The 24,402-nt window shown below is 36.8% G+C and overlaps 1 protein-coding gene across 1 annotated transcript; it reads left to right on the forward strand.

Annotated features, from left to right (window-relative positions):
- The first annotated feature begins 2,736 nt into the window (after positions 1-2,736).
- On the forward strand, positions 2,737-21,181 carry LOC134324037 (MORC family CW-type zinc finger protein 3-like). Its single transcript, XM_063005689.1, has 16 exons — positions 2,737-2,775; positions 3,529-3,601; positions 3,868-4,000; positions 5,801-6,042; positions 6,168-6,306; positions 6,732-6,876; positions 7,025-7,153; positions 7,289-7,408; positions 10,724-10,821; positions 14,253-14,351; positions 15,813-15,941; positions 16,025-16,102; positions 17,781-17,823; positions 19,356-19,414; positions 19,509-19,827; positions 21,002-21,181. The coding sequence occupies exons 1-16, from the start codon at positions 2,737-2,739 to the stop codon at positions 21,179-21,181; spliced, it is 2,025 nt and encodes a 674-aa protein (XP_062861759.1).
- The last annotated feature ends 3,221 nt before the right edge of the window (positions 21,182-24,402 follow it).

A 24,402-nucleotide genomic window follows, 5' to 3' on the forward strand; every position in this document is an offset into this window, starting at 1 on the left:
CAATACGTTTATTTTCAGTTTTTCAAATGTCAGTTTTATAAAAATTGTACTACTGTATGTTTGCTATAGCAGAATTGTTTGGTGAGTCACCATTGACGTAGGTATGGCTACGAATGAAATTTAATTAAGAATTAAAAAAAAACCAGGCTTGTCAGTTTCGTAATGTCATTGCCCAGGTCTAACAATCAGTGGGTGTTCTATGTTTACTTGTGGAGGTTTACTACATTTTACCTATAACATGAATGCAAACCACACCTACAATGCAAAACTGGTTTAATCTGGAACATGGCCAGGTAGGCCAGGCTTAGTCACTGCAACACGTTTGTGAAACCTCAGAAAAGTTTGGTGAGCCGCTGTTCACCAGAGCTGAGAACTCGAATACATTGTATCGAATCTTGGCTCTGCCTTGCCGGCTGAGGCTGAGTGGCTACATGAACAACAATTGGCCTGTTGTTCAGATAAGGGGCGGGACTAAGCCGGATGGGGTCTCTCTCAGACTAGTGCGATTACGACCTTTGCTGGCACCTGCACGGAGATGGGGAAGGAGTGGAGGTAGAGGGTGTGGCCCTCCGTGCACAGCGCTGTACCCCACTGCACTCGTCAAGTGTAGGTGATAAGATGTTCAACTGCTGGGCACGTGTCGGGGGGGGGCATGGAGCAGCCTCGTCCTCCCCAATCAGGAGCAGGGACCAGCATTAGTGAGAGGATGATTGACGAGTAGAAATTGGATGCGCTAAAGTGGGAGAAAAAAAACAAAAAACGTTTGGTGATAGACACCTTTCTAACAGAACCAGCATTAACTTCTTCAGCAGTTTAAGCTACAGTAGCTCGTCCGTTGGATCGGACCACGCGGGCCAGCCTTCGCATCCAACGTGCATCAGTGAGCCTTGGCTGCCAGTTTTGCCAGTCGTCTAGCCATCACAATTTTGCCCTTGTCTTATGCTTGCCCATTGATCCTGCTTCTAACACATCAACTTTGAGGATAAAATGTTCCCACCCACTAACAGGTGGCGTGATGAAGAGATAATCAGTGTTATTCGCTTCATCCGTCAGTGGTCATAATGTTATGCCTAGTCAGTGTATACACACTTAGTAATTTTTCTACTACCATATTCTTGGCCTAGCTCACACATTTTTTATATTATCTTACTAGCTTTTACTTTTATTTTCTTTACTTTTATCTTGCAGTGGGGTTTGTAAGAAATATATTGTGGGTCTGGTGAGAGTAGTGACAAGTGGATAAGGTAGAATGTGTTAGGATGTAGAAAGTTTAGAATTGGACTGTCTGTTCTTCAGCATGATTGACCAGGTCCAGTGTGGAGTTGTACCAAACAGCAAAACAGAAATATAAATAATTAAATGAAACCTCCAAAAATATGTTTGCTGTTTTCTATGTTTTTAACTGATTTACAAATCTTTTATTAGGTTTGGTACACAGTGGTGATCCACAACCCATCATATCTTGCAAACACTAAACCTTTGGTGGATCATTCTTTTATAACCAATAATGATTCCATCACTGTTACAAACTCTACACACTCTACAAACACTGTAAATTTCACTCTAATATTACCCCTGTCCCAAGTATCCTGCATACATCAAAATAACAAATGAGCCCACATCTATTCTGATGATATTGTATCAGTCTTGTTCTTAAGAAAAAAAAAACTTCAAAAGTTTTTTTCATATGTTCATTGTAAAAAATTCTAACTGTCAAAATCTATTGCATCTAGCAATAAACATCAAGTGGAGAGGGTCTCCAGCTTTAATGTTCTGGAAATCCACATCACAGAGGACCTCACCTGGACTACACCTCGACTACCAGTGCTCTGCTTAAAAAAAAGCTCAACAGCAACCCTATTTCCTGAGAACACAGGAAAAACAACCTGGCAGCAGAGTGTTCAGTGGCCTTTTATCACTGCTCTGTGGAGAGCAAATTGACACACAGTATTAAAGCTTGGTATTTTAACATATTTCTGTTACATATGTGCAAAAATGCTGTTATTTTTTACCATATGTGGAATACCATGCCTTATATCACGTGAAGCCTTGTAGCACCTATATTCTTTGATATATTTTTAATATTTTTTAATATATCTGCGTGCTGACTTAAGTGTTGAATTTCATCGTTCAGTGCGTATGATTATGCAACTATTTATGTTTTGTTTCCAAGGAGCTGGACAGCAAATTTCATTGTATTTTATATAAAGGCATTGTATTTTTATAATATAGGCATTCATGCATTCATTCATTGACCTAAGATTACTAATTTTATGGTGGTGAAAGTGTGTCCCTCAACAATGAGACTTGCTTCAAAAAATTAAGAAATTAGTCCAAACTTTTCTTTTTTACTTTACTTGCATTTTGTCACTCAAGCATTGTTTTCGAGGCATACTGGTGTCATTAGCTGAAGACAACCACTTGAATACGTGAATTATGGGTGAGCAAACCATTGCAGTTAATTTATTAATATTTACACTTACATTGCTAGTCAGTTCTTTTGTTCCATTGTCAGGTCTGACCAGTTTTGACAGAAGGGGAGGAACTGTGTGCTCTTTGTTTACTTGTGCAGACCTGTTTTACACTGAAGAAACCACACCTTCAATGCAAAACAGCTGCACACTGGAACAAAGACCTTGTATACAGGCTTTTTCCTGTCAGTAATACACACTTGTGCTGTTTCTTACTAAGTACCTTATTTTAAACTATATACAGTCATTTTATATTTGATCAAAAATGGCAGCACCAACAGATAGAGGAATACCCTTGAGCAAAGTAAGTAAATCAGAGACTAAAAATTTCAAAATTGGGTCATCAGCTTTCTTGTGGGCAATATGTAATGTTGAATGTACATATAATTGGTTATTTAATTTATACTGGTTATTCATTACCTAATTGTTCCATAGAATATCATATGGGTTCTTAACTTCAGTTCTGTTCTATTTTTTATTTTTATTTTATTTTGTCGTTCTTGTTTTTGTAAGAAGCAGAAAAAGCTCTTCATAGCATCAGTGTATTATTAACTATTGTCTTTGGTTCAGTGCACTTTATGGGTTTAGTGTGGATATTTGGTAGAGCAACCCATTCAGTTTCATTTTCATACCAGCATTAGGGCGGCACGGTGGCTAAGTTGGTAGCACTGTCACCTCACAGCAAGAAGGTCCTGGGTTTGATCCACAGGTGAGGCGGTCTGGGTCCTTTCTGTGCAGAGTTTGCATGTTCTCCCCGTGTCTGAGTGAGTTTGCTCCGGTTTCCTCTCACAGTCCAAAGACATGCAAGTGAGGTGAATTGGAGATACAAAGTTGTCCATGACAATATATTGTGTTCAATATAACATTTTGAACTGATGAATCTTGTGTAATAAGTAACTACAGTTCCTGTCGTAAAGGTAAAACATGACTTTAAAATCCTAATAAACAAACAAATCATACCAGCATTAAGTATTTTTGTAATATACTCTATATTACATGTTTAATAAATTTTACTTAATTAATATGTATGTTAATATGTATTATTCCCATTTTCAAGATTAGCCCAAAATTTCTCGATTCAAACTCCACTAGCCACAAATGGCCTTTCAGTGCTATTGCAGAATTGATTGGTAAGTCACCACTTTTTCCACTTGTTTCCTTTGATTCTTATAATTGCAATAACTCTGGTAGATACAAATGGGTGGGGTAGATGTGTTTTGGTGTAGGTAGTTCTAATTGTTCACTTTTAGTGTTATTGCCTGGTTAGTTTCTGTCGAACAGGAATAAACATACTGATCATGTGCTTATGAACATTGCATGATGTATTTTAAAGAAATAAGTATATTTATACAATGTTTATTACTCTCAACCACTCCTTTTTGTTTTTCCCTTTTAGACAATGCTTATGACCCAGATGTCAAAGCCAAGCAGCTGTGGATCGATAAATCATTGGTCAAAGGACAGAACTGCCTCATTTTCATGGATAATGGTGCAGGCATGGACTATGAAACAATGCACAACATGCTCAGGTATGAGCACTAAATATCAGCAATGACTGACTTATTTAAAATGACTTTGAAAGTGGCTTTGTAAATGATTTGCAACTGCATAGCTTATATTTTTTAAATTAATGTACTGGACTATATACAGTGTATCACAAAAGTGAGTACACCCCTCACATTTCTGCAGATATTTAAGTATATCTTTTCATGGGACAACACTGACAAAATGACACTTTGACACAATGAAAAGTAGTCTGTGTGCAGCTTATATAACAGTGTAAATTTATTCTTCCCTCAAAATAACTCAATATACAGCCATTAATGTCTAAACCACCGGCAACAAAAGTGAGTACACCCCTTAGTGAAAGTTCCTGAAGTGACAATATTTTGTGTGGCCACCATTATTTCCCAGAACTGCCTTAACTCTCCTGGGCATGGAGTTTACCAGAGATTCACAGGTTGCCACTGGAATGCTTTTCCACTCCTCCATGACGACATCACGGAGCTGGCGGATATTCGAGACTTTGCGCTCCTCCACCTTCCGCTTGAGGATGCCCCAAAGATGTTCTATTGGGTTTAGGTCTGGAGACATGCTTGGCCAGTCCATCACCTTTACCCTCAGCCTCTTCAATAAAGCAGTGGTCATCTTAGAGGTGTGTTTGGGGTCATTATCATGCTGGAACACTGCCCTGCGACCCAGTTTCCGGAGGGAGGGGATCATGCTCTGCTTCAGTATTTCACAGTACATATTGGAGTTCATGTGTCCCTCAATGAAATGTAACTCCCCAACACCTGCTGCACTCATGCAGCACCAGACCATGGCATTCCCACCACCATGCTTGACTGTAGGCATGACACACTTATCTTTGTACTCCTCACCTGATTGCCGCCACACATGCTTGAGACCATCTGAACCAAACAAATTAATCTTGGTCTCATCAGACCATAGGACATGGTTCCAGTAATCCATGTCCTTTGTTGACATGTCTTCAGCAAACTGTTTGCGGGCTTTCTTGTGTAGAGACTTCAGAAGAGGCTTCCTTCTGGGGTGACAGCCATGCAGACCAATTTGATGTAGTGTGCGGCGTATGGTCTGAGCACTGACAGGCTGACCCCCCACCTTTTCAATCTCTGCAGCAATGCTGACAGCACTCCTGCGCCTATCTTTCAAAGACAGCAGTTGGATGTGACGCTGAGCACGTGCACTCAGCTTCTTTGGACGACCAACGCGAGGTCTGTTCTGAGTGGACCCTGCTCTTTTAAAACGCTGGATGATCTTGGCCACTGTGCTGCAGCTCAGTTTCAGGGTGTTGGCAATCTTCTTGCAGCCTTGGCCATCTTCATGTAGCGCAACAATTCGTCTTTTAAGATCCTCAGAGAGTTCTTTGCCATGAGGTGCCATGTTGGAACTTTCAGTGACCAGTATGAGAGAGTGTGAGAGCTGTACTACTAAATTGAACACACCTGCTCCCTATGCACACCTGAGACCTAGTAACACTAACAAATCACATGACATTTTAGAGGGAAAATGACAAGCAGTGCTCAATTTGGACATTTAGGGGTGTAGTCTCTTAGGGGTGTACTCACTTTTGTTGCCGGTGGTTTAGACATTAATGGCTGTATATTGAGTTATTTTGAGGGAAGAATAAATTTACACTGTTATATAAGCTGCACACAGACTACTTTTCATTGTGTCAAAGTGTCATTTTGTCAGTGTTGTCCCATGAAAAGATATACTTAAATATCTGCAGAAATGTGAGGGGTGTACTCACTTTTGTGATACACTGTATATTGTTCAAAGGCTCTCATCCACTATTTCCTTCTCAGTTTTGGTTTCAGCGAAAAGACGACAATTAACGGCCATGCTCCAGTGGGCCAGTATGGTAATGGATTCAAGTCAGGCTCCATGCGCTTGGGAAGGGATGCTATTGTGTTCTCCAAAAGAGCAGATACCATGTGTGTGGGGCTTCTCTCACAGAGCTACCTTGAGGAAATGAGGGCTCAGAATGTCATAGTGCCGATCATCACATTTACATCTACTGGACAAACTTATATCCTTTACTATGCTGGTATATACTGCAGAAAAAGAGAAGGACTCAAAAGCAAGACATTAGTGGTGTAGGAGCTCAGTGGACTTTAATATACACAGTGAAATTTGGTCCTTAATCTTATTATTTACTCAGTGTTGAACCAGAACATGAGGCAAGTCTTCAGGATATCCTAGAATACACTCTGTTTGGCAGAAAGGAGGAACTGCTGACTGAGCTCAGGGTCATTGATAAGCTGAGCCCCAATTCAAGTGGAACTCGAATAATCATCTGGAACCTCCGCATGTGAGTATTCTAGCATGAAGGTAAGGTTGTAAAGTTAAATAAGTGACTTGATGGAGAGGTAATTAAACCAAAAAAAATGTGATCATGTACTATGTTAATAAAAAGATTTTTATTTTTTTATTCTTTTATTTTATTAACAGCAGAAGGCCACCATCCTTGAATAGGATGGTCAGTTAACACAATTATTTATAGCACTTATAGCAAGCTCAGGTATTTTCTGACACAGTGGTAGTGGCAGTGGTTGTGTGGTGGTTTAGGTACTGGACTAGTAATCTGAAGATTGCTGGTGCAAGCCCCACCACCACCAAGCTGCCACTGTTGGGTCCTCTATTGCTTGCATTGTATTTGGTCACAATTGTAATGTTGAATAAATTTGTCTGGTAAATGTCATGAATTTAATTGTAAGGGTTTTTTTTCTGCAGCAGCACATGCTTAAATCAACCAGAATTTGACTTCAATTCTGACAATAATGATATTAGGATCCGTGATGACTTGGATGAGAACACTATGGATGAAAGCAAACAGCAAGATCGTGACACGTTTGTGCCTGAGAGTGAATATTCACTGCGGGTAAGATTTTAGAGAGGATATATTAAAATCTTCCAATTACAGTTTATCATCTGAGTACATTGACCAGTACTGTTATCTAAGTGTACTATCAAGTGTGTGTGTGTGTGTGTGTGTGTGTGTGTGTGTGTGTATTTATCTCTTGTATCAGGCTTACTGCAGTATTCTATACCAGAAACCTAGAATGCAAATTATCATTCGAGGAAAAAAGGTTCAAACTCAGTTTGTCTCCAAAAGTCTGGCACACACTGTCAAAGACAAATACAAACCCACTTTTTTTGTATCCTTCTCCTAAATGTTAGTAAAATGAAATGTAGAATAGATTTGCAAACACAAACTGGTGCTGAATGAGTCAGGTATTGTCATACATGATTTAAATGTTTTAGGTGTCATAATCCTTAAGTCTTTGTCTCAGAAAAAAGGTACAATGATCACCTTAGGCTACAACACAAAGAACAAAGAGCACTACGGCATAATGATGTACCACAACAACCGCCTCATCAAAGCCTACGAGCGTGTTGCTTGCCAGCGCAAGGTCAGAGTTTTGCAGATCATTAATTTATTAATTTATAAATGTACACTGTTAAATTGGTAACATACATTCATCATAAAATGCATCCATCCCTCAATTCTTACCAGCCTCCCTGTCCCTGCCACTCAGAAACTAACCTATAAAATAATGTTGCCACCACCATGTCACTGCATGATTGGTATTAGCCAGTTGATAGTGCTTGCTGTTCTGTACAAAGAGTCCAATTTTTGTCTTATCAGACCAAAGTCTTATGTTGCCAGACCATGTAACACATATGACTATACTCTAATCAGCCATAACATTGAAACCACCCACCCAATATGCCATCATAACAGCTCTTACCTGCTGAGACAAGACATTGGCCTGCCTGTAGTCCAGATTTCTCTCCTGTTGAAAATGTATGGCACATGATGTAGAGGATGTAGAGGAGGAGACAGTTGAGCAGCTAAAGTTTTGTATTAAGTGAGAAAAGACAAATATTCCACTTGTAAAACTGCAACAATTACTGTCCTCAGTTCCCAAATGTCTCATTAATTAGAAAGGTGATAAAACACAATGCTAAACATGCCTCTGTCCCAACTTTTTTGGAGTCTGTTGCAGGAATCAAATTCTACGACTGTGTGTTGGGGCCACTGTCAAAAATATTGTTAAGTTTTGATTTCGAGAATACAGTTGTATTAATTTGATTTCGAGATAAACGTAGAAATATTATGACCAAAGAGTGTGCAGCCATCATTGTCTTGTAGGTTCAGAGAAGCACAGGTCTCAGTACCTGGGCAGCCTCCAATGTTACTGTGGTTATCCAATAACCCATGATTATTTTGGGGTGGTTGTTTGTATTGTACGCTTCCATTCACATGACATGATGACTAAACCCGTTAATGCAACAATTTATAGCAATGCCATACGGCTTTAGTTTATCGAACGAGTCCATGAGGCTCAGTTGAAGTATTGCCGATGGCAAAGATGCCGTGCGCCACTTCTAGCCGCTTCAGCGTCCTTACGCTAATAACACGCTGGTGCTGATGTGCAGGAGATTGGGGATTTCTTTATTTGTGAAACCGATATGAAAGTATAACTTTACCATATCATGAACATCCCTCATCTAACACAAGGAGGTTGCTATAGCCATAATATTTTGACTTTAATCTAAAAGTCATTTTGACTTTAATCATTTTGACTATAATCTAGTAATCATTTCAACTTTAATCTCATAATCATTTCAGCTTTAATCTCATAATAATTTCAGTTTTAATCTTGTAATCATTTCAGCTTTAATCTCATAATAATTTCAGTTTTAATCTTGTAATCATTTCAGCTTTAATCTCATAATAATTTCAGTTTTAATCTTGTAATCATTTCAGCTTTAATCTCATAATAATTTCAGTTTTAATCTTGTAATCATTTCATCTTTAATCTCAAAATCATTTCAGCTTTAATCTCGTAATCATTTTGACTTTAATACGGTGGCCAAGAAGTGCAAAACAAATTAACATTTTAGAAAACAAAATTCCAAAAAAACAAAAACAAAATTCCAAAAAACAAAAACAAATTTACAAGAGCTGAAACACTTTTACCAATGCCAAAACAAGTTTACAAACGGCGGATCAGACAGAAAGGATAGGTACAATACACAGGAAGTGCTTGTTGCTTACATGCTGTCAATCAAACTGTTTCTTGGGGGTGAAGTGAACAGAGTTTGTGACGGTAACGCTAAACAATAGTGATGTGCAGATGAAGTCTCATTAAAGCTTTTGAAGCTTTTTCCTGATTGTGCTGAAAATACCTAAGTGGGGGAAAGGGGGGGGGGGTGGTTAGGGTTGCACCTATAAAAAAATATAACGGGTCTAACACACTCATGAGAACATTATCAAAATGTTTTATTTAGCGTGTTTAACATTTATTATTTTCATTCTTTATAATAATAAGTCAGAACCATATTTTAGGCAAAACAACGCACTCTGCCCACTGCGCTACTCATACAGCGGTGTATTAAACAGGTTGTATTGCTGATATAACCTGCGCACACACACCGTTAGTAACAATAAAAGCGAATACTACTTAATATAATAACCAAATGCTTTCTAATTCCCACTGTAGCAGCAGTTTCCTTCTGTTTCATACACATCACCCTGTCGCCCATTGATAAAAATACAGAACAAAGCGTCCTGTATCAGTTCAATACGGAACGCGGCGTTTAGTCTCCAAATAAACAACAATTCTGTATTTTACAGGACGGTTGGCAACCCTGGTTTGATTGTCTCTTATATAGTCAGTGAGATAAAAGCACCGAAGCTTTGAACCAGTCCTGCACATTCCTAGTGGTTTAATACAAGCTCTGATACACTGAGTCCAGTGTTACAAAAGTGAAACAAGCTTCAAAACCTCGTTATCAAATGTTCCGTCCCTAATAAACAATGTTTTGTCCATTTTGCGTTAATTATTTCAGCTTTTGTTTTTTTTGTGGGAATACTTTAGATATTTAGAAGAGCGGATGATAGATAGAGATGCACAGGCCACGTCTAAACCTCTGCACAAACAATCTAAGAACTTCTTACAAGAAAAACAAAAGCGGGTCAACTGGATAAAATAATTTCCACAAACTAGACAAAACATTGTTTAGCGTCACCATCACAAACTCCGTTCACTTCACCCCCCGAGAAACAGTTTGATTGACAGCATGTAAGCAACGAGCACTTCCTGTGTATGGTACCTACCTTTTCCGTCACATATGCCCGTTTGTAAATTTGTTTCGGCATTGGTAAAAGTGTTTCAGCTCTTGTAAATTTGTTTTTGTTTTGTTGTAAATTTGTTTTTGTTTTTTTGTAATTTTGTTTTTGTTTTTTGTAATTTTGTTTTTGTTTTTTGTAATTTTGTTTTTGTTCTTTTGTAATTTTGTTTTCTGAAATGTTAATTTGTTTTGCACTTCTCAGCCACCGTATTTTATTTTCAAAATCGAAACTTAAAAAAATATTTTTCTTTAAAGTGGTCCTAATACGCCATCATAAAATTCTAATGAAAACATTGAAAATCTTTTCTTTTAACTTTAAAAATAAAGATTTAAGAAAATTAACCAATCACAGATTCTTCTTTTTATTGCAGTTTACAAAACATTCCAACTTTTTCAGATATTAGGTTTGTATATTGAGGCTTCATTATGTAAGGATACAGAAGTCATAACAACAATATTAACTTTCTGTAGACTCAGCTGATACACAGTCAGATGTTTATCTGGAGTAATGTTATGAAATCAACATGAAAGAAAGCATTCTGTAAGCAACATCATGTTTTTACAGTATTTTTGTACTTGTTTATTAGGTGGAAAACGCTGGAGTGGGAGTTATTGGGGTGATAGAGTGTAACTACCTAAATCCAACTCACAACAAGCAGGACTTTGAAGACTCAGAGAAGTACAGGTGAGATTGTAAAAAGAAGTAAATAGAAGAATCTGTGATTGGTTAATTCTTATGAATGTTTTCACTGATTAATGTATTTTGTAAATAGAAACACATTTAGAATTTGATGCTAGCAACACACTCAATTCTATTGATTACTAATTGCTGCAGTTTTGGCAAATGGAAATTTGCACCATTCTTGATTAATCTAATACAGCTGCTCAACAGTCAGGGTCACTGTTGTTTGATTTTCTTGTTTATATATTTTTAATAAATATGTCCTGCTAGTAGGGCAGTCCAGCAAACACATATTGTGTATATAAATGTAGCCTGTGTAATTGTAGCCTGTAATTAGTTGTGGAAAAAGGGGTGGAGCCGGCAATTATGTGGTCAGACCAGGGGTCCTAGGAAAGGCATATTTACAGACACCTTGGGGTCCTTAAAAAGTTTGGGCTGTTTGGCTACTAGGCTAGGTGAGCCAGAATGCAGCTGCCTTCATGGGAGCAGAGCATTTTTTGAGCCATGTTGCAGAAGCGTTGGGATGTGTAAGCTGGTAGGTGAGTCCAGGGGAAGGAAGGAGCTAAGCTAAGCTAAGTGTGTGTAGCTACACTAAGCTAAGTGTGTGTAGCTCCTATAGCTTCAGTGCATCTCCCCGTTTATCTACGAGGAATACAAAAAGGAGGCCTGGAAGCGGAGGCGATTTAACCTGCCTGTGGGCCCAGGGGCTACGGCTGGTTGTGGGCCCCCACGTGTATATATATACAGCTGCCCGTCTGGTTTTTAACCAACCCAAACACTGCCACATCACCCCACTGCTGCGTTCTCTTCACTGGCTTCCTGTAGCTGCACGCATTCAGTTTAAAACACTGACGCTCGCCTACAAAGCCAAAAAAGGACCAGCCCCAAGCTACCTTCGGGGTCTAATCTCGCCGCTACGCGGTCACGTGGTTCATGTAACCCTCCAATAGTTCCAAACAAACCCGGCGCTGTCATGTTCTCATATGGGACAGGCAGCAGTAAATGACATATTAAACAGTAAATAATAAACATTTGTACAATTTCTGGGTATTTTCAACTGCCTTGACATTTACTGCATCTGCTTTAATGTCAGTTTGGTATATGAAGTGGAAGATTGATGTTTATAATGAGTTGTTAATTGTTAACACACATTACATTATATTTGCATACATTACATAATGTGATATCATTAAGTAGTAGAGACAATATACAGTACAGAGATTAAAGTTTTTTTATGTTTTGTTTTTTACATAAACTAATCTCCCTTCACTTTCCTGAGGATTCATAATAATAATTTTGGCTGAACACTAAGTCATGTGGCTGGATTCATAAGGTTTACCTGCACTGAATGAACAGATTCATAAACACACTACTGTACCTTTAACATTATAGTGCAGGTACATGAAAAAGCATTCATTCATCTCTTATTTCATGAGTGATTAATAATTGATTCCTACATGTAATACATGAATGAATTCATTATGAATATGCACAAGTTCATTTTATCTAATGTAAATGGTTGACAAGGTGCACAAACCATGTAGTTGAGTTAAAGTAGAGATATCCGAGGTAAAATATTACTCCAGTAAACGTAGTAGTAATAGTAAAAATACTCTTTACCTCCACTTGAGTAAAGTTCTGAAGTATTTACCTTCAAATGTACTTACGTAAGTATGAAAGGTAAAGTAGCATGATTTATTATGGCTCTAATGTTTTATTATCATTTCTGTAATAAGACTCATTTTAGGTAAAAAGACTCGTGTGTCATTAATTAAGCTTAACTGACTAAGCTAAATTCAGTTATACCTATTAATTAAGATAAACATGTAACATTTAGTGCTGAGCAAATGCTAAACAATAACAGTATTAAGTATATTAATGACATCAAATTCATTATTTTTTAAAAACAAAGCAACAAACAGCTGAAAATGCTTGATAAGTAGTGGAAATGAATGGGGCTCTATGGGTTGTTTGGAACTTTTGAGCAGCCAACGATGCGGAAGCTGCGCAGAAAAAATGTCCCGCCCCCGATATAACGGTTCCCTATGGGAGTGTCGCCTCTCTGTTCTCTCTACCACTCTGACTAGCTCTAACGTGCACGTTGCTTAACTGAAACCACCAATCAGAATTACAGCAGCTCGAGATTATCTGGCCAATCACCAGTCAGAAATATGAATAACGTGTAAATGATTTACAAAATCATTGGTTTGTAAGCTTCCCCATTCATAACAAAATAAATAAAACATAAAACAGCCAATCCGGGGCCCTCAATTATTCGAGGCCCCTGGGCTGAAGCCTAGGTAAGCCCGTGCATTAAATTGCCCCTGCCTGGAAGTTGCCAAGTATATGCTGAAATCATGTTATGCTGATTGTTCCTGTGAATTTGGCTGGTACCACAGTGCTGGGTGCTGGCTGCTGTTCTTTTTTAGCTGTTCTCATGTTCTCTTTTAGCTGCTGTCTTGTACTTGTTGTGTGTTACTTATTTCGGTGCTGCTCTCCAAAGAAGTTTTATAACTTGGGTAAACCTTTAACAAACTGCTAGCTATGCTTGCATGTATGAACTGAGATTAGTGACTTGTGAGCCATCAGCTAGGGGGAACTATTTCATTTTGTCCTTTTTATATCAGCAAGGTGTTGGTCAGGATTGAAGTTTGGGGACTACGTCATTGGGGTGCTTGTGCCGTGTTCACTGGGGTGATCGATATTGCAGTGCAACACATAAAAGTGATTTGGTTTGTAGTGCCAAATTGAGAGTTGCCTCTCTTTTTTTGGGTTTTATCCATGTGTGTTGAGTCTGGAGTTCCCCAGCTCTGGCTTTATTAGATAAGTAACATTTAAGCTTCTTATATTTTTTAACAAGTAAACTGGCAGCAACATGTAACTTTCCAGTCTTGTTTAATAACGAAAAACATAGTATATTCTTTAAACCTGTGTTTGTGAGTTTCTTCAGTCAGAGCTCCTCTTTGCTTTAGGCCTAAACCAAGGGGTGGCACTGTCGGGTACTTATCGAGATAAGGGGGGGAACCACATAAAGACACACTGTTGTAACGTGCAGAATGAAGCCTGACATTGTCTTGCTAAAATAACAATGGACTTCACAAGACAATCTGTCACTTTGAAAGGCCAATATACAAAAGCAATTGCGAGTCACTCATGCAGATTTTGGCTTTTGCACATTTTTTAAACAATAGACTTTTTTAGATTGCTCAGCCAAAACATTAAAATGCATTTTTTGTACTTTTGTCAGTTAAATTAAGGTTCAATAGAATCAACAACTTACAGATTTTTCTTTTGACTACATTTTACAAAATGTTCCAGCTTTCCAGGTAATGGGGTTTGTGTTTATTTTTCTTTTAAAATCGGCTGTACTGTAAGAAACACCAGTTTTATTGACATATTAAACAATGTAGTAAAATATGATTCTGTTTGTGCAGGAAAACCATGCAGAGTTTAAGTGATAAGATTGAGGATTACTGGAAAGAAATGCGTCATAGATTAAAGGAAGACTGTGCTGCACTTGTTGAAGATAATGTGTGAGTTAAACTACACTTACTAAGTCCACACATGTTTTTGCCAAATTGTGGATGCCCTTATTTTTGTTTTTGTATTTTTAGTTGTTATTAGGCCAAAGACAAATTTTGTATTCAATGAAACCTACAGAGGTGCTTCCTCATTAAACATTTCCTTACAAAAAACCAACAGTCCAAGAAAGTAAATCTTCTGTAAAGTATAGGCAGAAGTAAAGTAAATCAGTTGCAGGGGTCTTATAGTGGACATGAGAAGACCCACCGGAGGGAGTTGCAGTATTTCAACCTATTGGACTGGACAAGAATCTGAGTGGCTTCCATTGAGAAAAACTGACAAATCTTTCTTATGTTGTAAAGATAGCTATACAGAAAAACACCCAGGTTTTGTACATTATCAGATGGTTTGATCTAAGAGTCATTAAGAGAAATTGATGGGTGTTGGCATAGAGACATCGCCACAAATATATTGTTAGAAATTCAGCATACAGGAGTCATGAGACCGGGTCTTCATCCAAAGAGTCTTTATTAACACATACAGACATATGGGCACAGCTTGGAAGACCGACAGAATCTAGCTAGGCAAATTTTAGGGAGACTTTATCTACACTCAAACTGGGGGCAGGAATTAGGAAAAAGAGGAGGAGGTTAAGGGGGAAGGAAATGACAATGGAGAGGGTATCTACATCAAAGAATGGGGAAGTGTGGTCAAAGGGGTGTTGGAACAAGGGAAGGGGTCAGGATACATGGTGACAAAAGGTGTAAGGAGACAGGATTAGGTGTGTGTAGGATACAGGGAGTGGGGGTAATATCAAACAGGAGTGTTCATTTCAATGTACAAAAAGGTGTGAGGAGACAGGGTTTAGGGGGAACCTTGGAGACGGGAAAAAAGGGAGCAAAAGGGAGCAGGTGAGAGGTTGCTCATTCAATATACAAAATGGAGAGAGAAAGGGGGTAATTTCTTTCAATATATTAGCTCAGTCTTACTGGGATTAAGTTTCAGGTGATTGCATTAACAATGAGAAACAGCAACTGCCAGGCATGTCCAGATGAGAGGTAGATTTAGTTGTGAGCAGGGTCTCATCCAACATGTCTGGTCTTACAAATAACCTTTTGACTGAATGACCCACACACATACTCCAAAATCTTGTCGTAAGCCTTGCAAAAAAAATGAAAAAAAGACTTTAGCTCCTAATAAGAGGGGGCAGACAAACATCAGATTAATAGCTATGATGTCAGATGCCTAACAAGCCATATAGTGTACATTAAAGGATGGGAAATAAAATATAGTGTTAGTGGTCAGTGTTTGTACACAGGCCTGTTTGGAACTGATATACTTGTTTGGTTGTGAAACAATGTTTGTGTGCCTGTGTTTGTTATATTCAGCTCACAAAAAACAAAAATTTAATTATGTCATGTTTCTTATTGTTAACTGTATAATGGGATTTATGTGATTGTGTGGACTTGCAGAAAGGAGCCAGATCAAAACTGGGTTCAGTGTGATGAGTGTCTAAAGTGGCGGAAGCTTCCAGATGGAATTAACACTAAGAAGCTCCCCGACAAGTGGTCCTGTCACATGAATACTGACCCCCAGTATAGGTGTGTTTCTGTCTGTGTGCCCGTTTGTGTGTGTGTGTGTGTGTGTGTGTGTGCATGCTTATATATTTCATTTATTTTCTCAGGAGCTGTGATGTTGAAGAGGATTCTGAGGCTGCAGATGATGCTGAACAACCCACATATCAGAAAACACACAAAAAGCAGTATTTAAGCAATCTAGTCTCATTAACAATATTTAATGAGTTACTAAATTATTGGTGCCTTTGGCTATGGAGTAAACACACTTAATATTGGTGCTCCTAGTAATACACTTATAGTATGTGCTCATGGGAGATGCAAATAAGAGTCCACTCTCTGTGATGTTACAATTAGATATACTGTCCACCTACTTTTGGACATATAGTTTACTTATGAATAAAATGTAACTAAAGTATTTTTTCTACATACAGAGGGGCCCAAAATGTATACACAGTTTAATTTAATCAAATTGAATTATGGCAGCAGTATGAAGTATTATGTGGTTTCTTAAGATGTCAGTAGTTGCAGGATTGCTAAAGCCATGATGTGGCTGTCAGGAGAGTCAAACAAAATGGCGGAGGCATGCTTGACTTTTGAGCAACGCAGGACCATTTTAAAGTGGTGTTGGTAATTTGAGAATGTGTGTGTACAATCACAATGGCGATGTGAATTTGTAACAGAATCACCAATACGCCTAAGAAAGTTTAAAACCTATGGCACCGTGTGTGATGTTCACAAGCAAAGGTCTGAAATCACACAGCAATAAGTCTTGCTTCCTCCGATATGGTGCTGGAACAGTTTACACACTCGCCACAAAACCCTGTCAAGCAATGTGCACATGAGACAGGAGTTAGCAGATGACGTTCTGCCAGGGCAATGATTTTCCTGGTTGAACAACCCTCGATTTCTTCTGTGTGGAACCCCAAAGGATGTTGTATAATACAAAAACAGTTACACTGGCATCACTACAGGAAGAAATCGAAATGTCGTGCAGAGTAATCACTGTGGAAACTGTAACCAGTGGTGTTTGTGCAGTAGTTTGCTGAAATCAGAAGTGTTAATGGTGACCACTTAGAGCACCTAATGTGATTGCTGAGGTCAAACATGACTTACAGCTACTTTTTGATGTTTATATAAATCTAGTAATACAGCTTTTATGCAGATATGTTTCATGTTGAAGTGTGCATACATTTTGGGCCCCTCTCTTTTTTTATTTTTAAATTCTGTAGTACACTTGAGGATTTTAAAACTATTAATCAGTCATCCATCACTTTATCTTTTACTAAGTTATGTATTTAGTCCTTTGAAAAAGTATTTGCTCCTCATATGATTTATTCTATTTTTGATCACATTTAAATGTTTTAGATCCTCCAACTAATGTTAATATAAGATGACAAAAGGAAACACAAAATGCAGCTTTTAAATCATCATTCCATTTATTAAAGATAAAGAACAACAGTTGTGCCATCCTAACAACCTCAATCAAACATTTGTGGTAACTTGTGATGAGTCTCTTACATTGCTGTGGAGGACTTTTGTTCCATTTTTCTTTGATTTGGCTACATTTGGCTCACATCTGCAGAGAAGCTAAAGCTGGGTTATAGTTGGATCTATTGGTCTATGTTTGGGAGTGCTCATAAATTTGTAGCTCTAACAACAGATGCTCAACTGGGTCTGACCAGGATAAAGCAGTTGATAAAATGAAATTAAGCAAAGAGCATTTAGCACTACATGCAAATAGCCAGAAATAATAGCTGGCCGATAGGGATTCCTGCAGTATTAAGCTAGTGTAATTTACTGCTGCACCAATGCTGCACATTCTTTATACTTATTTTTTGTATTGTTTTTTGTTTGTTTGTTTAGGGAAAGACAACAGAAGATACAGAATAAATTGAATAAAACAGAGGTGGGTTTTGAAAGAAGTCAAGATTTATTTGGGGTTGTATTGTTAAAACATCTGGTGGTTTTCCTGAGTACATCACTTAATTCCTGGTTTATTTCACATGTAATGTCGCAGAAAAAAAAGCAGCCCCAATTCATCATTCTTCTTATTCCACACTTTACCATGTTGTGATCATTGGTTGATCTGCACAACCTTTTTTTCTTCAAACATGAGAATTTTGGTTTGTGCATCTGAAAGTAGATTGTTTAAAGCCTGTAGAGTAGTTTGTAGGGAGTCTGAGAATTAAGACCGTTGCGGTACACTTCATTACTTTTTCTCTTTTGTAGAGTTAGTCAGACAGCATGTTATTATATAACTATATAATAATATAAAGCCAGATTACAGTTTTGAGAAATGTTCTCTGGTCTATTGAAACAAAAACGGAACGGTTAGGCCAAAATGATCATTGTTATGTATAGATAAAATATTGTTTAACCTCATTACTAGCCCTAAATTGTCCCAGTACCAACTTTTTTGGAATGTGTTGCAGACCTGAAATACAAGAATGGAGGTATATTAAAAAATGAAATAAAGTTGACCAGATGAAATATAAAATCTAGGGTTCATATGGTCTGCATTGAAGTAAAAGTTAATCACTATACTTTTTATTTACGCTTTCCATACTGTCCCAACCTCTTCTGATTTTGGATTGTATATAATAATCAATAATAATTTAGAAAATCATTTAGAAATCATTTTGAATTTTTTGTTCAAATCGGATTCTTTGTTAGTCACGATGGGGCTAAGGCAAGACAAAGGGGGACGGACACACGCAGAGATGAACTCAAAGGATATATATTTATTAATAACTCAGACAAACAAGAAGAACCGAAACAGAACACAGCTAACTAAGGCTAAACTAAACATGAACAGAAACTCAACATGACTGAACAAGAGCTAGGAACGTGACTCTAAACAAGAGCTAGAACAGGAATATAAACAAGCGCTATTAACATGACTCTAAACAAGAGCTATTAACATGACTCTAAACAAGAGCTATTAACATGACCATAAACAAGAGCTATTAACATGACCATAAACAAGAGCTATTAACATGACCATAAACAAGAGCTATTAACATGACCATAAACAAGAGCTATTAACATGACTTACAGAGCCAAAACGAAAGACCATTAGTCCCTACTTTGTGCTCCAGCGCACCTCTTAAATAGAGGGCAGCTGGAGCCAATCAGTTCAAATGAACCAATCATGAGAGGGCATGGCAGGAGACAGAGTGTGCTCACTGAGAGGGGGGCGTGGCACACAGGAGCACCAGAGCACACAGAGGCGAAGTGTTACACTTACATTAAACTATGTTTTTAATCATTTCAATTACATTTCACAGCACTGTGTACCTCAAATGTAAAATTGTTTATGGGAAATTGATATCTAGGAAATGAATTCATGTCTATTAATTACATTTCTCCCTGAAGTGTTTTACTTCTATAGCTAGGTATTGATAACTCTTAATTTATACTACTTATTTTATACATCAGATCCCTTCACCCAGCACATCTATTACACAGACCAACTCTTCCTCCAAACCTACTACAAGGTACATTATTTGTACCCTCTGTCTAATTATCTATCCTCCTGTATAACATAAAATAACAGAGCACAATAATCATTTGATGTCTCCTCTTTTGCAGTAAGAAGAGAACGCTTTCCCAGGACAAGAAAGAGAGTAAAACACCCAGAGTAGAAAAAAGTTGTGAAAGCAGCACACCTGAAAGTTTAACTACATTAACAGCCTTGCCAGAAATAAACTATAGCAATGATGTGATGGAACATCCAGACAACTTAAAGAAGACAGATAAATTCATAAGGGAGTTAATTCAAAACAAAAATGTTCAGAGCGCAGAGACAAAAGAAGACCAGGATAGCATGCAAACTCCACCACATTTAAATGATGGGGTGGATTGTCTGGTGACTAGTCTGCTAAACACAAAAGCAGAGCTAGAAAAAAAGGTGAGTAAGTGTTTTAGAAAAACTGTCTTTTTGTTGTCATTGGTACCAGGTATACCTAAGTCTACCTGATTATATATCCAAAATATAGGGATTAAGGCAATCTTTAAATTGTTTTGTGAAAAAAATGGATGCCTTGTTTTCTGGGTGGAGGAAGAAAAATTGTTATGGCAAAACAATACCAAGCCACATTCTTTTTTTTTTTTAGAAAGCCACAGCCACATTCTGCACCTGTTACAAAAATGTGACCTCATAATAAGAGATAGAAGGTGCTAGGCTGACCTGTCACCCACTGAAAATGTGTGATGCATGATAAAGCTCAATACACAGTAATGTGTTTTAATCTTTTACTAGTCTTTTATCAGTGGACACTTTCGGATCACAGGATGCTGTTGGCTTTGCATTGTGGTTGGAACACTGCTCATCTTCCAGCACTGACAATGCAGTTTTTAAAAACTAGACTGAAACACACTACCAAGTTATTACTGTGTTAGTGTAAAGGTCTCTTTTAAATGATAAATGGGGTAGAGGGGGTAACAAAGTGTACAGAGCAACAGACATGCTTCAGTCCGTAATTGTATTTGAACAAATTTCATCTGAATCATAGGTGTAGCTTATAAAATAATTAATAAATGTATGTACCACATAGGTGTAATTATGTGCATGGTAAGTGTATATGCTATGATGAGAGGAGTGGAGGGATTTGTGTAAATCCGGTTATAGAAAATCAATTTTATTTTATTATTTATTATTGCAAACTGGTTAGGCTGTGTCCCTATACTACTGTACTAAATTAGTCCATTAAAAATGAACCAATAGTCCAGTTTTGTATTTTATATATTCATTAGATCATTAAGATTATTTGATCATAAATGATCATATATTATCATTTAACTGGTAGTAATCTGCCTGTATATAATGACATTGAATAATTCCATTACATTTGGTGTATTTAACAAGAATGCTCTTGTCATTGTTTAACAACACTTTGCTATTTCCATCTGAATTCATTTTAAAAACACTTCTGATGTGACCAGAAATATTTCAAACATTATTTTACATTTTCAAAAATACGTGTCCATGTTTGTTTAGTAATAAATTTTATTGATGTGACTTTTAATGTTGAATGTCCTACAAGTGAAAGTCTCTTTTGGCCTGGTTTGTTTTTTAAACACAGGTGAAAAGTCTGAAAGATGAGAAGCTTATATTGTTGACTCGCTGTGAAAACTTGGAGAAAGAGTTAGAAGAAATGAAACAAGCAAAACTAAGTAAAGAAAATAAAGAAATGGATATAGACACAAAACTGAACACACACAAAGATGAGACACAAATAAAAAAAGAGAGTAATGATGACTAAAGAGTCATGACACTAAACACAGAAATGCAGGTAATGCATCTCAGCTATATAAAGCACAGACTCATACAGTATCACCAAATTCACTTCAATATTGTATAATTTATGTAATTTATAGTTCAATTACTATGTGTGGTTAAGAGTACTGTAGATGTGTAATATAACACTGTTGTTTTCCTTATCATTTTGTAGCTTCAAGTTAATGAAACTCTGACAAAACATGGTGTGTCTTCTATATGCCTTTATCCCAACTCTGGACCTGCACAGATTACTGCAACAAATGAGATAGTAACATGAACTAGATTACTGTGTTTACATGCACTTATCATCATAATCATATTATGAGCAACCTCTAATTGTAATGAATTTGTTACGTGGAATGCTTATTTTATAATTTCATAAAATTAATTTTATTAAAATAGCATACATCATATACAGTAGATATCAGTGATGTTCAGAATGTGGCTCTTAACCCACCTTTGGTGCTTTGGTTTACAATATTATTTTTAACATCTTAATTATTTGCACATATAAAACCACCTAATATTAGCTGCTAGTGATTATTTACAATGTTGATCAGTTATGTTTTGTTTTATTTTGTTTTGGGTTTTTTTGTTCCTTTATTTAAAAGTGTGGCTCTTGTTATTTAGCTTTCCAGTTATTGATTTATGGGTATTTATTAGTAGTTGTAACTTTGTTCATTTTTTAACCTTTATGATAAAAATAAAGCATATGTTTCTGCTTGATGCTAGTCCACTGACACCATTAACTTATACATACACGTTCTAATGCCCTACTCAAAAAACTTAGATAAGAAAACAGCCTTTGAACGAGCCAGAGGTCATAGATAACCTGGTTGCAAGCCAAGCCTTTTCAACTTCAGTTTTCATTTTTTTATTTTGACAACTAAAATCATAAACTCAAATGAATTTTGTCACATTTTGCCACAAAGTGACATGGCATTGAAGACCTTTCTACAAAAGAACATGAAGAATTATTGGTAGCTCAATTATTGAATTATTGGTATTGATTTGAAGATTCAAGACTACCACTGTTAGGGCGTTAAGCAAGGCCCTTAACCCTTGACTGCATTTGCCAAATGTCTAGCAGATGACAATAACGAATATTAATTGATGTACCTGAAATTCTGACCCAGACTTTGTTTTGTTGTCAGTAAACTTTGAAAAGAAACAACATTGTTAAAAGGTTTTTTTCTTCTTTTTGGACAAAAATTTAGTAGTTGTTGTCATTCAGTCTAGCAACATCTTTTGTGGAAATATGTGTAACCTTTTCTGTATATTGTGTGTTACCTACCTCTGTAATTTGCAGTGCTTTATTTCTGAATTAATATCTGATATTTGTAATTTTCTGTTTTTAACTTTTTTGGAGTTGGTTGCCAAAGTTGTATCAGTGAATTATCTTTATATCCTCTATTGGTAATCCAATATTGTGGACTTGTCATTTTGTCAGTTTTGTGATGTGTAATAAATAGTCACCTATCAATCAAAAGCAGGAATCCTGTCTTACTTGCCTTGTTCTGGAAACAAATGTGGCAAGCATGTCTTCCCAGTTAATGAAGGACACACTTACTAATCACATAACTATATCACAGAACAGAGAAGGTAACTCACTATTTTAAAAGTCTTTTAATTCAGATGCTATGATGTGGCTTCTAATTTATGTGTATTGCTGCTATACTGAATCTGCTAGCTGGTGATTAATTGGTTTTTACTAATTTTGATAGTGAAGAGCAGGAGAACTTAAACCAAAGTATTTTTTAAATAAACTACTGAGAAACGTTTGTCAGCTTATGTAAATATGACTAATTCATGGATGATTGGAAAACAGTCAAGCAAGTTTTACATGCCTCATGGGCTTATATGTAGACAAACAAGAAGTCTCTGATCTGATTTTGCTATGTGCAACAAACTGGAGCTCTGTAATGCAGATTCTAAAAACAAGGACTTCTTTCTTGTGTGGCAGCACATGCTAATACTATATAGTATATTAAAAAAATATTTGTAAGACACTACTAAAACCACATTTTGTAGTCAGATGAGATCAAAATCAAGCTTTATGGCATAAAAAAACAGATGTCTATGAATGCCTACACCAGAGTAATTATAAAGTGTCTGTTTCTGGAACTTTGTTAGAGTACATGTCACCATGGACTTATGAGGTACCAAGAAATCAGAGAAGATTACTATAACAAAAGCACTTGACATTAAAAGTGAATGTTAAGGATACACATTTTGACAGATATAAGACAAGACACTGTGTAAACATGTTAAGTATTGTTCTTGCAGAACATCATAACCATAATGTTATGTTGACTTTTATACAATTTAGTAAATTCTCTTCTGTCTAATGAGGGAATAGTCATGTTTAAATATTTCAGTACCACATGCCTGAGTAACCACAAATCGGATTTTGGGACAGTATGGACAGTATGGAAAGTTGGGACAGTATGGAAAATGCTAATAAAAAATGTGTTTTTTACATTTACTTTTATTAAAAGCGAACCTGGTATTCAACACACTCGGTAGGTTACAGTTTCATTTCTCTGCACACTGTAACAAGCTTTCACTTTCATTTCACTGGTAACTTTACTTTCATATTGCAGTGGGGCATACATGATTCCATGATTACCATTTAGAGCAGTGGACTAGTGATGGGAAAGTTGCTGGTTCAAGCCTTAAGCAAGGTCCTCAAATATGGATAGAAGTGTCTGATGAATGCCATTAATAAAGAGCATTTATTTGCAGAAAATGACAACTAGTTAAAATAACAAAAACAATACAGTGTTTTCAGACCTTTAATAAGCAAACAATTCCATTTTCATGAACATAATATTAATGCTTTAATTTGAAAGAGTTCAGAAATCAACCTAATTTTTTTTTTAATCACAACTATTTATTTGTTTTCATCATGCATAGAAGTTGTTTTTTTTCTATAAAAAGTAGTATTTATTTCAGTGTTTTCATATTCATAGGTAAAAGGCAATTAAAAAAAAAGCCATTAACACTATCTGGCTACTATCTCGCTTGTTAGGTCAAATAAATAATTGGTCAGCTCTATAGCCATGAATAATGCTAGTTAACTAGTTAATTTTCTCTGAATATTCTTTAGTAAATATGGAAAAAAATGGGAACTACCTCTTAAATGGAAGTAGGCAATTATAGGGCCAGTATGAAAGAACAATTGCATCTCATATTTGGTAATTA

This window comes from Trichomycterus rosablanca, chromosome 12, assembly GCF_030014385.1.
Source record: "Trichomycterus rosablanca isolate fTriRos1 chromosome 12, fTriRos1.hap1, whole genome shotgun sequence".
Taxonomy (NCBI): Eukaryota; Metazoa; Chordata; class Actinopteri; order Siluriformes; family Trichomycteridae; genus Trichomycterus; species Trichomycterus rosablanca.